The 16048-nt window shown below is 48.2% G+C and overlaps 1 protein-coding gene across 1 annotated transcript in view; it reads right to left on the reverse strand.

Moving 5' to 3' along the window:
- NUP205 (nucleoporin 205) overlaps nucleotides 1-16048 on the reverse strand; it is a 967082-nt gene that overhangs the window by 655020 nt on the left and 296014 nt on the right. Inside the window, exon 14 of the mRNA XM_086952983.1 lies at nucleotides 15442-15492. Within this exon, the coding sequence (XP_086809109.1) occupies nucleotides 15442-15492 (51 nt within the window). The remainder of the gene's footprint in view (nucleotides 1-15441; nucleotides 15493-16048) is intronic.

Genomic DNA, 16048 nt, shown 5'->3' on the forward strand with positions numbered 1-16048 from the left:
AGACTATTCGGACCCAATCACCAGATGGCGGAATGATGCACAGCATGTGAATTCAGAAAAATATTTACGCTACAAAACGTGTGGTTTTAAGATGACTCTTGATCATGTCCTGAAGCCCACAATGCACCCACTTTAGATTGTTCTCCATCCCCGAGAATATAAAAGATATAAAGAACAAGCATTTACAATGCAATAGGTCTCGCAGCATTAAAGTTTGAGTTATTGGCATTGTGTAGTACAATGTGTTGCATAAAATTTTTTAGCAAATTTTGAATTGGTGAGCAGTGAGAGTGTGTGCAAGAGTATGCTGTTGCTGACAGCTGTTATTCACACAGCTCTGATGATGCACTTCACGCACGGGGCTGACGCAGTTATTATTCACACAGCTCTGATGATGCACCTCAGGCACGGGCTCACAGCTGTTATTATTCACACAGCTCTGATGATGCACCTCATGCACGGGGCTGACATAGTTATTATTCACACAGCTCTGATGATATCTCAGCAAGGGGCTGACGCATTTATTATTCACACAGCTCTGATGATGCACCTCACGCACGGGGCTGGCGCAGTTATTATTCACACAGCTCTGATGATGCACCTCAGGCACGGGGCTCACAGCTGTTATTATTCACACAGCTCTGATGATGCACCTTAGGCACGGGGCTCACAGCGGTTATTCACACAGCTCTGATGATGCACCTCACGCACGGGGCTGACGCCTCCTGAAAGTGCCTGTATTTCTGAGCCTCCCTTGAAACTCGAAAGAGAGGCAAATAAGTTCCCTAAATATTATAGGAGGATAAATTACTATTCTACCATTATTCTTGGTTTGCTTCAACAAAGTGTTTGTGGATCTTGAAGTACTTTGGCCAAATGGGGAGACTAAAAATAAAAATACCAGCATGAAAGTGCTTTTTCCCCTTTAGATGATGACCACGTTGTACGTCACGGACGCCCCGACGATCCTGCACTCTTATATAACCCTGATCTCCTTACAACATTCCTACCCTAGATTTACGCCTGAGCTGGCCCAGCCCAATTGCCTGGTGGGCCCGCTCTTTCTCCTTCCCTGCCTTTGCTTCCCTTATCTCCTGCCAATCCTTGGTGCTCGGGCTCTGCTTCCAGGGGGGCGGCCTCCACGGAGACCCCCGGTCCAGCCACTATCCCCCTGTGCAATGCAATAGGTCTCGCATTTATGCAAGTTTGAGCTAATGGCATTGTAAATTACAATGTCTATTATTCATGTTTTGGTTTTTAAAACATAAATAAAAGGCATTGTCATTTACAAAGCCAATAACTTAAACTTGCATAAATGTGAAACCTATTGCATTGCAAATGCTTGTTTCAAATACATGCACTGCAGCATAGGCTGTTGTGCAAAACGACTTTAAAAAACCCGCAATGACAAGGGCAACAATGGCCGCGTCATCACTTTTTTCTTGACATTATGTCATGTTACACAGCAACTGTGACACATGCCTTAGAAAACATTGACAAAGCTAATAGATCTCACATAGGTAAGACCAATTGGCATTGCTATTGCTAGTTTTATTTATTTATCCACATCGTTCAGGTGTGGCACGTACAGTTTTTAGACTGCTCCTAGCATCAGAGCCTAGACAAAGTATAATTTTTGGGCCGTACCAGCGGTAAAATGACACTCACTCATACACACACCATGAAATTTCACATATAATCAAACTTAAGTCTCGGCAACTATGGAAATCCAGAAAACCATAGATACAGTCAAGCCACACCCAACTACCTGGTCTGCAGGTATGAATAGCTCCGCTTTAGCGTTAACAAACAGCAGCAAACTTGAGTGGAAGAGCAAGAGCGATTACACGTGGACTCTGGGACTTCTTGGGTGGCGGCCATCTTGCAGTGCAAACGGCTGAACGAAATTGTCGCGAAATCACATAATACTGGAAACAATTCCTTCTAACGTTTTAGAATCATAATAAAAATTACATCAATAGACGAATTTTCTGTGAGAAAATTTGTTCTGTTTTTGATTATATGTTGCTGCTACATTGAAAAATCGTCAATTCGAGCAGAGAACAATCATGTTCCTTATAGGCTTGGATGTTTTGCTGTACTGTTTTAATCTAGTAAATGGCAGGCTAGAATATGCTACCGCCCAAAGATGGAGGCAGAACCATCAGAAATAGACGACAGACTATGGCAGACGTGTCAGTCTTTAACTTCTATCGCCGCCTTCTCCCCTCTCCGTTCTTGCGCGTGATCGGTGAGCCGGTTCACAGAGGCCTCCGTTTCCTTTTCCAAGACCCGGGCAGCGCTGAGACCAGTGCTCCGTGAGTGGGCCAGCTTTCTTTGTAGAGTGCGGGAGGGAGCGAGGTGGCTGTTGTATTGTCAATGGGACTGTCTGCTTTGAGGCCCGAAGCACCGCCCACCGGGTTACGAATTACTTACCAGAATGCAAGAGCCGGTTCTATATCGGTCCGTGTTGACCACCCACTAGGAGTCCCGAAGACACCTCGGTCCACCAAAGACACGGCACCATGCAGTCTCCAAGCATTTGTATCAGGGAAAGGCATTTCACCTGACCCGGTAGTGTTAGTTAGGGTGGGGAAGTGGGGGACCTCGGAAGGCAAGACCTGGATCTTTCCACGGCTCATTTTATATGTACACCTGCACAAGAAAACCGAAGTATGTAGAAAGTGTCGCACGTCATTGTCCTGTGTAAATAGTGGCAGGCCGTGGTACAGCCTACTTCAAGACTCTGGCGTTGTAGGGGGTTTCGGTTTGTGTGCGGCGGCGGGGGGGTGTCTCTTTATGTGTGCATGCGTGTAGGTGCGCTCGTGTGTGTATCTCTGTGTGTGTGAAAGCAGGGGGATGTGTGGCTGTGTGAGCATCCCAGGAGACAGGGGATGGCCACAGTGTGCGCGTTCTCGCGCACGCGGCCTGTCTGATCCGCTTTTGGAATATGCGCGTGGCCATCTCTTGTCTCCTGGAAAGCTGCCTCGCTCACAATAGGTCTCTGGTGAGACCGTACTTTCGCGCGGTTAAAGCCACGAGACCTAAAAAGGAAATAAAAAAATTACAGAAGCACAGCAAATTAAAGTATAATGTATGCAATGTAAAAACATCTGACAAATGAGATCGTATCTGGGGAGGAAAAAGGGTGCCAATGGCTCTATAGCACAAGCAGCTACAAACAATGTTACAGGGTAAGAAGCATTTTCCATTTGTAGCACGTGCTGCTGTATATTACATGTGCTGCATATTCCGAAAGCGGTGGCTAACGAGTGAATGACAAAGTATCCTCGCTTCCTGTGTGAGTGAATGACGTAAATGTTTGAAAGAAAGTTTTTAGTACTGTTTCCCGACTTGCGCCTCTTGCCATGTTTGAATGTCCACACAGTAATACCTGGAGAAAAAAATATGGTGTTAACCATATAGCACCCCGACGTACTATGTTGCCTGGGAAAGCCATTGTGGCGGCCATCTTTCTAGTAGAAAGATTTCAGAGCAAAGAATGCAGAGTTTGTTTTGGTTTGGCATAACAGAATTGGGTGCACATTACCATTCAACTCACAAGACCAGACTCTTAAGTTGGATTTCCCAAGTGGGGTTTCGCGAAGGCAACAGAAAAATGCTTTATTTTGCTAATGGACTTCGTTCAATCAATGTTATATATTAGAGCCCTGTTACTGAGTATAATGCTCTTTCGAAAAATGTTATCAGGTTGTGGAAAGAAAATAGGTAAATAGTTCAAATGGGGAGATCACGTTAGGCAGGAAGCGAGGATTCTTTGTCAAGAATGGAGGCTCACATTAGGCTTCTCTTTTCTTTACTGCGATTTCACAGCAGTGAACTAAAAAAGTAAACCACACACAACTACAAAGTCCATGAGGTCAGTCCTGGCTTCCAATCACCATGGACTCCACCAACCAATCGGATTGAAATATCTTGCAGCCTTCTGCTCTTTTCTTGCAGCCAAGGTAAGTGTTTTCCAGATTCGTTGCAATGATATTCTTTGCTACTGCTCTGGATGTTAATAGCTTGGCTCTCCTTTGGAGCCTTATTTATCTTTGTGTTTCTTTCATCCGTAAAAGAGATGTTTATGTTTATCGATCTGCATTTTTGTGTTTATTTTCTGGCATTAAATTGCTGTGAGCAGCATCTTCTTGAGCTCTGACCCGTAATGTGGGTGTATTTAGAGATGTCGGATGCAGACGTGCTGGTCAGTCTGCCTGCTGCTGAGTGAGCTCAACCCTATTTTTAAATCCATGGCCGCAAGTACGAACGCACACTTCTCAGTCCCGTGAGGAGTGCGAGTGCGGAGGAATTGTGCTACTCGGCTGCAACAATTTGAGCCTAGCTTCCTGGTTGTCGTGTATGTATTTGAAAAAAGGCATTGAGTATCTATATCTTCGCGCTGTGTGGTGCACAGAAGACTTCCCTTGTCACACTCTCTACAATCTGTGAGGGGCAGGAATAATGAGTCTACAGCCTTGTCTGCAGAGCATTGTTCAAAAGTATACACTTCTATATGGTTTGTGAAGGAAAATGCTACCTACCAGTATGCATCTGTTCTTGGCATGTAGAGCTGCAGAGTTACACACTGTGCATAGATCGCCAACTAGTGTTGGGCCTGGATGTCTGCAATTGTCTTTGTCCTGAAAAGTCTTTGGAAATGACGGGATAGATGACTCCTCCCTTGGACAACAGTGCGCATGGGCATCAGCTCCACCCTAGATTGTTTTTCGCCAGTAGGGAAATGATGGAGTTTGAAAGAAACAGGAAGGATGCTCATGTAAGATGTATCTAATTAAGATAGTACTCGAACAGATAAAGGTAGCCGGGGAGGCGGGTGGGCATGTGTAACTCTGCAGCTCTACAAGCAAAGAACAGATGCATACTGATAAGTAGCCTTTTACGTTCGAGGCATATGAGCTGCAGATTACACACTGCGCATAGATTGTATAGCAGTACCCACTCCTAGCGGCGACCACCCGTATCTGTTGCAGTAGTTTGAAACTGTGTTTTGAGTACAGCCTGGCCCACAGTAGCTTGTTGTTTGGTTTGCATATCTACACAATAGTTCTTTGTGAATGTGTGCGGTGTAGACCATGTGGCTGCTCTACATATGTCATCTAGGGTAATGTTACCATACTGTGAGAAAGTGCCATCTTTCTTCCATTGGTATGCCCAGACTTTTTTCTGACTGCTGATGTGCTTGAAGGAGTGTGCTCTTGGCTCCTGCCCATCAGGTACCCAGGGCCTGTGTTCCTTCCCTAAAACTGTGTTGAAACTGAAACCCAATTGGCATCTCTGGCCACCTGTCAGCCCCTAGTAAATGGTACCCTAGGTACCCAGGGCCTGGGGACCAGAGGAGATCCCTAAGGGTTGCAGCACTTATTGTGCCACCCTTAGGGGCCCTGTACCCTGGCACCCCACACTGCCTTTGTACAGAACTAAACAAAGAGTCGACATGGCACACATCCCTGTGTGCCATGCCCACAACCCCACTGCCCTGGCATACATCAGTCACCCCTCTAGCTGGGTGCCCTATGCCAATGGTGAGGGCACAGGTGCATGAGCCCTCTGCCCCTACAGTACCCAGGGCACTGTAAGTGCAGTGATGCCATTTAAAGTAAATGGTGCTGGGAGGTCTACATTACGAACTCCATAGCACCATAATGGCTACACTGAAGACTGACAAGTTTGGTATCAAACTTCTCAGCACATTAAATCCACACTGATGGCAGTGTGGGATTTAATGAGAAATGCACCACAATCCACGTCTGGGCTGAGTGGCTGCAGAGGCTGCCACACCGCAGACATGTTGCTGGACCCCTGGGTGGAGAGCCCCCCGCTCTCCTGGGCCTGCAACAATGCACATCCTGGGCGAGGTGCTAGGCCTCCTCCCCCAGAATGGGCAGGGGAAAGCTTCAAAGGCATTCCGCCTCTGTGAGCTTCTCCAGACCATTTGCTGTACCCAGCAATTGGCCCCCACAGGTCCTGACCCTCACTCTGGCGGGAAAAACTGTGTCCGGAAGGGGTGTGTGCCAGCCGGTGCCAACCCCACCCCTTAGTTGGGGGAGACTAAGTGAAGCACAACCCTGGCCTCTGGCCATCTTGAAGATGAGGAGCCCTGCCCAATCACAGCTAGGCTCGCGTAGGGGAATGCCACCAACCAGTCGTACTGCAGCATTCTGGACTGTCTGGAGTCGATGGCATAGACTTGCAGACAGTCCGGTGTACAGGCCATTGGCGCAGTCCAGATGCGAGGTGATCAACGCCTGGACTATAGTCTTCCTGGTGTTGTTGGGTAAGAAATTGATGAACTTTTTCACCATCCTGATCTTGGCAAAGCATGCTGCAGAGACTGTGTGTACTTTTTGTTAAAATGAGAGGTTAGAATCCCATCTAACCCCTAAGTTTTTCACCGAGTCCTTAGGCCGGAGTGGTGCACTCAAATCAAGAGGCCACCAGATGTTGGGGTCTAGTGGGGATGGCTGGTGAAAGAATAATACCTCCGTTTTTCCTGCGTTTAGCCTGAGGAAGCTATTGTCCATCCACTGGGCGATTGTACGTAGGCAGTTTTTTAGTGGGTCAAAGGTGGTTTGGGAAATGCTGTTGAATGAAAATAAAAGTTGAATATCATCAGTGTAGGAGGTGGCCTTTATTCCAGTTTGAGCGATGATATCAGCAAGGGGGGAGAAGTAAACATTAAATAGGAGGGGGCTCAGTGAGGAGCCTTGGGGGACTCCACACCGAAGTGGGCGGCTGTCCGAGGTATATGGGGGGGTAAACACTGCCTGCGTCCGGTTGGACAAGAAGGATGCAATCCATTTTAAGGCCGTGCCCTGGATGCCTTTGGATTGTAGGGTGTCTAGGAGGAGGGGGTGGGAGACGGTGTTGAATGCTGCTAACAAGTCAAGCAGCACCAACACCGCTCTTGATCCTTCGTCCATCCTCCAGCGTACGGCATCTGCCATCTCGATTAGCGCTGACTCAGTGCTATATCCTGGTCTAAAACCGTGCTGAGAGTCTTAATAAGCACCAGATGTTTCTAAAAAACCTGCTAGTTGTTCCTGAACGAGTTTTTGGGCACTTTGGCGGGGGCTGGTAAGAGAGAGATGGGCCTGTAGTTGGAGGGTTCACTGGGGTCGGCGTTGGCTTTCTTATTTATGGGGACTAACCAAGCATGCTTCCAAGAGTCTGGAAAGACTCCCGTATGCAGTGAGTCGTTCCAAATCCCATTCAGAATGGGGTTGAGAATGGGTGCCAGGTATTTATATTGCTTGGCGGGCCAGAGATCAAGAGGAGATCTGGATTTGCATTTTTGGAGTTCTTTAAGGGATTGATCTAAGGTAATCTCTTTAAAGTTGGAGAACGTACAGTCAGATCCAATGATGACGGTATTGGTTGTACATTTGTCTGAATTGATATTGCTAGGGAAGGAGTCGTATATGGTGGCAATTTTATTTTCGAAAAAATCACAGAGACTGCTGCATAGTGTTTGCGACACCAAGGGGGGTCGTTTGAGAGCCAGGGGGTCGGTGAAGGTTCTGACTGTGTCAAATATTTCCCTGGATGATCCCTGTGAGCGGTTGATTTTTTCTTCTAGGAAAGTTCTTTTGTGTTCAATTATTTTTTTTCTATATTCTTTTAGAGCAGATTTATAGAGGGATTTACGGTCGGGCGAGTAGGTTATTCTCCAACATCTCTGAAGGCGTTTACATTCCAATTTGCATTTTCGGAGTTCATTGGAGTACCAAGGAGCAGATGGGGCAGAGAGGTAGGTTTTGATGGGCCTAATAGGGGCGAGGAGGTCAATGGCGGAAGAAATCCAGCCATTGAAGTTAGTCAGTCTAGTGTCTAAGTCAGAAATCGTGTCTGTGGAAGATGGGCGGCAAGGCTGTCAGGGGAGATCTTACTCCAGTTTCTGCATTGCAAGTTTGGCCGGGCGTATGTGGCGATCTTGGCGGTGCAGGGAAAACGAAAATAGAATAAAGAGGTGGTCAGACCAGATCACCGGGAGGGGATCACTTATGGCTAGTCCATTCAGGTTGGTGCAGATCAGGTCAAGGGTGTGTCCAGCCTTATGTGTTGGGCTACTAATAAGTTGGTTTAGCCCTCCGTCTGATAAGGTGGATAGGAAATTGGAAGAGATGGAGTCCGAGGGATTGTCCACATGGAGATTAAAATCCCAGAGGAGGGTAAAGTTTGCATAATGCGATGTTGCTTGCAGAGCATAATCTAAGAATACGGGAAGATGGGATGTTTTAGAGTTTGGGGGGCGATAGGCCAGAGAAGGTAAAATTGGCCGCTATTTTAATACAAAAGGTGAGTGCCTCAATGCGTTCCAGTTGTTTGTAAGGGAAGGAGGATATAGTCCAGTGAGATCTATATATTATGGCAACTCCGCCTCCAGGGTGAGAGCCCTGTCTATTGGCGCATAGTATACTGTAGCCGGAGGGTATGGCTAAGTGTATAGTGGGGTTGGTTTCGTCCCCTAACCAAGTCTCGGTTAGGAATAGGAGCCCCCACTTATCCTCTTCCAGGGTTTGGGCAATGTCGAGGGTGTGTTTTACTAGAGAGCGGCAGTTAATCATACCTGACTTAATTAATGAAGAGTTAGTAGTGGTCGGAGAAAAGAAGCATTCATGCCTTGAGTCGTCATTAGGCTGTCCTGGGTTACATGATATGAAAAGTAGATGGGGGCTAAAAGCCTGAGGTGGAATAGGTGCTGGGATACAGTGTTTGGGCTTCTGGGTCTTAAGCGTGGCACTGTCATAGGAGATGGGAAATGGGGGATCGTAGAAAGTGATAGAGCTTGCGTCTGTGGCCGCATCCTGGGCGCAGACGGGCGCAGACGGGCACGACTCGGGCGCGACTCGGGCACGACTCGGGCACGACTCGGCGCAGCGGACGCGCCGGACCTGCGCCGGAGTCATTACCTTCCGTTTTTATAGTGGCCAATAGAGAGCGTGGAAACACTGCCCCAAACAATGATGGCCGCCAAAGTCGATTCTACCTGGCCGAGGCTCGGCTGTCTCAGCGCCCAAATCGGCTGAGGGTGATCAGAGTACCAGGGTGAGTCAATAGCGCTTTTAAGTCAAGCGGGGGCAGGGGGATGGTTACCACTACTTCTTAAGTCAAGGAGGGTAAAAACAATTACGATTTGATTCAGACAGTGCAGCTAAGCTTCGTGGTCAAGCTGAGTGCAGTGAAATTAAAAGCTGGGAATTCAGCGAGGTTTTTAAAAGGTGCAGAAAGGAAAAACAATCAAACAAATAAAACAACTACCTCCCGGCTTCCGCCTCAGGAGGGGATTAGATGCACAGCGAATTGGAGTGCTTGGTCAGAGATATCCTTTTATAGTGGCCAATAGAGAGCGTGGAAACGCTGCCCCAAACAAAGATGGCCGCCAAAGTCGATTTTACCTGGCCGTCGCTCGGCTGTCTCAGCGCCCAAATCGGCTGAGGGTGATCCGAGTATCAGGGAGAGTCGATAGCGCTTATTAAGTCAAGCGGGGGGCAGGGGGATAGTTACCACTACTTCTTAAGTCAAACTCTGGGATTTGCTTAGTATGGAAAAATTGAAGCAGTCATAAACCACACTTTAGGAGAAAATGTGGATCCCTGTATAATTTATTTGTCCTCTACGTTTCGTGAACTCTTGTCCAATATACCTGCGGGTACTGCACCTCATGTCTGGAACGCAGACCGACACCTAAATATTTACATGGTGGGGGGGTTGAGAGTTGAAATTTTATTATTATGCGCGAGAATTACTGTTTAGTTTATTGATTTTTGGGTTTTTTTAGATGTCCCCTGTTGTTAATCCATACCTGTTACCTCCTCCTCTCCGTTCCTTCCCACCTCCTCTTTTCGCCGGTATTGGATGTAGGCGAATTATTTTGTGTACTTATCTAAAAATAAGCATTTATACAATCCTAAAAAGCACCCTCAGAGGCACTAGGGCCGCCGGGTGCGGAGTGCTGAGGCCCAATGTTAGCCTCTAGGGTTAGGGGACAGTCGGTTGGTGGCTACTCATGAGCAAGCCACAGAGTTGAGGGAGCAAAGCTTCTAGGGTTAAGCTCAGGGCCGGTCGGAACAAACACTGCAGGCTCTGTTAAGGAGGCTGCCTGGAGGAGACTACAGGTTGGAGAGGTATGCTAGATGTTTCCTGGACACCATCAGTTGGGTCACTCTCAGTCGTGGGGCATCAGGTGCACGGGTGTCTTGAGGAGCCGGGTTTTCCTTACCATCTGCGGTCGCAGTCAGAGGGACCCTCCAGATAGGTGCTGCAGGTGTCAACGGGAGGCTTGAGGTGTGTCGAGAATCACCAGGGTAGAGGTCAGGATCGCCAGGAGGACGTCCTTGCGGAGTTGGGCCACTCGACCTCGGGTTGTGGGTGTCGGGTGCGGAGTGGCGCAGACTTCTGCAAGAGTCTGGTTCTTGATCAAGTCTGGTGCGCACAGGAGAGAAAGTCTTTGTAGGGAAGGCAGGTCCTCCGGGTTCTGGGGGGCTGCTGGCTGAAGGGCATGCCGAAATTCCGCTGGAGCAGGTCGAGGTCGGGACACATCAGTAGGGCTGGGGCCTAAAAAGTTGGTGTCTTCTTCCTTCAGCACAGCTCTTCGGTCCTTCTTCTTGCTTGTTTAAGGAGGCATGATTTGGGGTTGACGCTAAACACTAAATTTAGGGGCTCTTCAGGTAGGTACAAGTCGGGACCAACAGGTCCCTCCCTTGCGGTGGGTACACCCCATATTATGCCATCCTCCTGTGGCGTTTTGCAGAAAAAGTCGACACTAAGTGAAATTTCCAAAGAGTTCACCGTTATCCTATCGAGGAAAACAATAATGCGGTTTTACAGGTAAGTACACAACTTACAGTTCCAGTCTTCAGGTCCTAAGGTCAGCAAGGGTCAGGTGAGTACCAAACTACACAACCAGCAGCAATGGGGCGACTGGGAGCAGAGATAAAATTTGGAGTTCGTCCCAATGAGTTTCAATGGAGACTGGGGGTGCGCGGGTTGCAGGGGCCAAGCTTTGGGGGTAAGAGCAAGTGTGGGCCACAAAGCAGCATCAAACAGGCAGCACCAAACATACAGCACCAGCGGCACGGGGGCGGCCAGGTGCAAACAGTGTTAGGTGCCCAATACTTTTCAATGGAGAACTTGCTTCAGACAAATAGGGTGCAGGCGTTGCACAGGAGACTGCAGGAGGAGACCAGCGACAGCAGAGGTAAGTAGTGGTGTATGGGTTGTAGGGGCACCATCGGTTCAGCTCACCAAGGCCCAGGTGCTTCGGGTGCAGGGGTGTCCTTAGACATCAGATTCTTCTTACCAATGGCCGGTAGCAGTCAGGGGTTCCGGCTGCAGGAGCCATCAAGGAGGGGTCAGCCAATGCTGGACTTGAGGTCAGGATCACCCGAGTACTTTGTGTAGTTTTCTTGGGGATAGATCCACTATCTTCTGGAGTCTCTGGTCTTTGTCGAAGGGCAGGCAGTCTTCCTCAGGTTCTGGAAGTCGCTGGCTGCAGGACAGGCGTCGTCTTCTTTCGCAGGATCTAGGAAGCTGGAGACAGGCCAGTTGGACTGGGTCCAAGTCAGAAGTCATCATTAGGCTTCGCTGCACCGTGTCTTCTTCGTCCTTAGGTCTTCTTAGGTCAGCAGGAACTAGTTTCCAGGTCTGGGGGAGCTTACTAAATTTAGGGGTGCTTTAGGGAAGTATCAGGTAGGGCCAATGGGTACTTACCTGGGGTGACTACACCCTCAATTATGCCACCTTCCTCTGGGAGGGGGCATAGACGTAGCCCTGATTGGAGGGGCCTCCACATCTTCAAGCTGGCGGGGACAAAGATGTGCATCTCCTCACCTCCCCCACCTTAGGGGTAGAGCTGGTAGAGGTGGGTACATCTCCTTTCGCAGTAATTTTCCCACCCAAAGTGGGGGTGTAAACCAGGGGCTGTCATCTGCTGCTAGCAGCAGAAGCTTAGGGTCACACTACCAAGGCCGCGGGCTTTTGAAGCTTCCCTCTCAAGCACTGCCCCCATCCTGGGGGAGGAGGTGTGACCAATTTGCTCAGGATGTTCATTGTTTCTGGTGCCAGAGAGCAGAGGCTCTCGACCCAGGGGTCCAGTAAACATGTCTGGTAGTGGCAGGCTGCCTACAGCCAGTCTGTGACCACACCAGTATTGGTAGATTATCAGGGAGCACCTCTGAGGTGCCCTGTAGGTACATGGTTCAATAAATCTCACGTTGGCATCAGTGTGGGTTTATTGAGAGTAGTTCAAAGAAGCCATCATGGTGCTGGGGAACTCAAGTTTCTAGCCCATGTGCTCTCTATGGCTTCCCTGGCACTAACAATATCTAAGAATTGCCTTAAACATTTTAGGGGAACACCTAACATGCAGAGAGCCCACAACTGTCCTTGACCTTCTGCCGCAGTTGAATGCGCTCTTGATTCTTCAATGGTTTTCTCCTTGGAGAAACAAAGGGCAATTTAATGAGGAGTTCTATGCAGTAGCTATGTTTTATTTATTGATATCCAATTTATTGAGATGACCGTGACTTCTGGATGAATCCTCCTCTCTGCCCCACACTGGTGTTCAGGGGTAGGCTGTGGGAAGATGGAGTCACTTGCTTGATGCCCCCCCTTGGAGATTGCCCTCTTCCTCCTGAATTCCCTCAAAAGTGCGGTCTTGCTGTGTGTTGCCATTGCTGGCGGACAGCCTGCTGAGTAGCCCGTTGGCTGAATCCTTGTTGCTGTTGCTGGCAGTCCTGTGGGGTCAGTGAGAAACTTGCCCTGCCCGTTGGACTTCTGGCGGGCAACTTCTCTTTCTGAACTTCAGTTCCTCTATTGCCTTTGCAGTGTCTTTATCCTTTTTGATTTGCTACAGTGCTTCGTCCACTGCCTGTCCGAAGAGAGCTTCACCTGGGAAAAGCATGTCCATGGGTGAAGCCTGAACCTCTGGCTTGCAACCGGCCCCCTCTCTGCCCCCCTCAGTCAGGAGTGCCTCCTGAGGTTGGTACCTCCTCAGATCTGCCTGCCTGCTGTGTCCACCGCATCCAGTGCGGATTTGAGGAAGCAATTTGTAATATTCCTTGGGTCATGGTTTTGGCTCTCTTCTGTAACTCCTCTGGGAGGGGTTGCATCAGTACCTCCATCTTGTCCCACTGTTGGTGGCCGTAGCAGTTGAGAAGGGCATTGGAGTTGCTTTCCTCCATTGTGTAGCTGCCGCTGCTATCTACCTTCCTGCCCACCAGATCAAAATAGTTACTCTCCTTCTCCAGCGGTGGCCCTGTCGATGTGAGGGGCATTGTTCCTCTTTCTTGAATCGAGCATTGATTGGAAGGTTTGCCCCTATCGGTGTCCTTAGGTCGAGACTCATATGGCTCCATAGGAATGTGCTGACCTTTAGTCGTGGGTGTTTGACATTGAGGTCGCTTTTGAGGGCTTAATGTTCGAGGTCTTCGTGTCCGAGTCTTTCAGCATTTTCATTACCTTTTGCGGTTTCCTTTTGGCAACTCTTGCTGCCTTCTCCGCAGCTTCCATCCTTGACGTGGGCGATGCTGCCTTTGCCATCCGACTCTCCTCCCTGTCAGTTCAACCTCCTCAACATTTTCCTCTTCCTCGCTGTAATGGCCCAGGTCTTTGAGGGTTTCTGGTTTCTTGTGGGTGATAGCCATCTAGTGGTGTGCAAGGCTCCGTTTGAGTCTTGCCTTGAGAGTATTTGGTACAAATGTGGCGCATGCATCTCAGTCCTCGGCGCTGTGGTCCTTTGGGGGAGACAGGTTGCAGCCCTAGTGTGGATCCCTTTGCATCAACATGTGGAGGCAGTTTGGGCAGAAATTAAAGGGGGTGTTTTCCATGTCCAACACTGTCTCCCTCCTCTGCATTCTCCCGCCGCGTGGTGCTCACCGGCGAGGTCGGCCGTCAGGGCTGAAAAGTCTCCCGGTTTCTGCTCTTCAGTGTTTCTCAAGGCCTCCGGTGAACTTGTGCGTTTTCCTGTGAGAATCTATGTATTTTCTCCAGTTTTTTCAAGATTCCACTGGCCTCCTTCAAGGTACTTCCAGACCAACTGGTGGAAAACAGAACCTGAAGATGGCTACCACACCTGAGAACAAGTCTGAAGTCAAACAAGGGATGGACTTGGCACCAAATGAGGGTTGACGATGCCCACGGGGTGGGGGTGAGAGGGTACGTAAGAGAAAGAATCAAGACTATTCTAAACACAGCCACTAGATTGCAGAATAATTCTCAGCACATGAAACCAGAAAATGGTTCATATTGGGCATCAGGCACATCCTACCTACAGAATGAAACTGTTTAAGTGTGGGCTAAATGTCTTGTTCCCTATTTTATTTCAGGCCAGTCAAACTAGTCCTTAACTCATTTGAGAGGATATAGAAAAGTCATTGGCTTGTTTGTGGTGCCCAGGCTAAGTAGCAGCTGCAGTGGAATAAATCTAAGCTGTTCAGTGTGCATGTCCACAACTCATATCAAGTGCATGGTTCTCCGGAATTTGCCAGTATGGACGAAATCAGTTTTATACACCTCCTGGGAATCCTGTTTCACTAACTATAATATAGTTCTTACACTGAGAAAGGGACAGTAGGCGCATCAAGCTGGGGCAGCCAATGGGCTAAGAGCACACATGCTATGGCACAAGCTATGCGACACTGACACAGGAAAAAGAATAGAGTAAAAACCTAACTCTTATTGGGGTGAAGTAATGAGATCAAGGTCACCTATACTGAAAGCCAGGGGGTTTTCTCTGCCATAACCTAAGCAAGCTCCTTCAAGTCTGCTATTTGCTGGTAAAAGGCAATATTTCTCGGAGCAGCATTGGAACCTTCGCAAAGAAGACATGCTGGTGAGTGCAAGTGGGCTGGAGAGGTACATGGTTTCAGACCACTGTATCTCTGAATAGGAACATTTTTGCAGGCAATAAGTGAATAAACTCACTTTGAAGTGATGGTATGTTGTTAACACAAACAGACCCAGACGACTTTATGAGCTAGAGGTAATTTTGAAGTTAAAAGTCTGTAGAGGATAACTCGCCCATGTGTGGAGGAAAAGATCTGAAGTGTTGAGAACTTCTAGACTTCTGATGGCAGAGGGGTCCAGAGCAGAAGAGTGTTTTACCATTCAATCCTATTCCATTCAATTCAGACCACCCACCAACAACTCCATTTGTTTTCTAGCAGTGGGCTCATCAAGTACAATAGACATGAAAACAAAATACAGTTTAAATTTAAATTAAGATGTCTCACTGATTGAGAGGCCATACCTGCTTTTGTGCAGATAAATCAAATATCTATAAGTTGGAGTAACTATGTAAAGATCACACAAGATAACACTGCACAACAATAAGATTTATAGGCAAAAATAATGTTGATAAAATATTACAATTCATAACCACCCCCCTTTCGATAGGTGCAAGTTAATGATCCTTACCTCGATGCCAACAGCTTGCTTTTGTCCAGGCAGTCGAACAGTCTGCAAAATCTTTAAAGAAACAATACATGGATAAATAATGAAGCATTACAATTACGCATTTACATCATCAGAGTTTAAATGTAAGCTCACAAGTATCAGATTAGTATTTATTTATTTATTTATTTAAAACATTTGTAGAGCGCGGCTGTCACCTGGCAGGTATCCTGGCGCTGGTAGCTACTCCTGGGTTGTTGGGCGAGGGAGGTGAACTAAGGGCGAGCGGGCTTAGGGGGGTGGGGGAAGAGCCATGTTTTGATTCGCTTCCTGAAGGGTAGGAGGTGAGGGATTTGGCGAATATCGGCAGGCAGACTGTTCCAGAGCTTGGCCGCAGCCACTCTGAAGGATCTTCCCCCAATCCTGGCTTTCTTGCATCTGGGTACTTTCACAAAACAGGCGGTTGCGGACCTAAGTGTTCTGGTGGGGATGTACCACGAGAACAGACGTTGTAGAGGTCTAGGTCCTGCACCGTGTAGTGCCTTGAAGACCAAGCAAAGGGCTTTGAAGGCAATGCGTTGCTTCAAAGGAAGCCAGTGCAGCTCGGCCAAGGCAGCGGTGGCCGAGGATC

This window comes from Lissotriton vulgaris, chromosome 1_2, assembly GCF_964263255.1.
Source record: "Lissotriton vulgaris chromosome 1_2, aLisVul1.2, whole genome shotgun sequence".
Lineage (NCBI taxonomy): Eukaryota > Metazoa > Chordata > Amphibia > Caudata > Salamandridae > Lissotriton > Lissotriton vulgaris.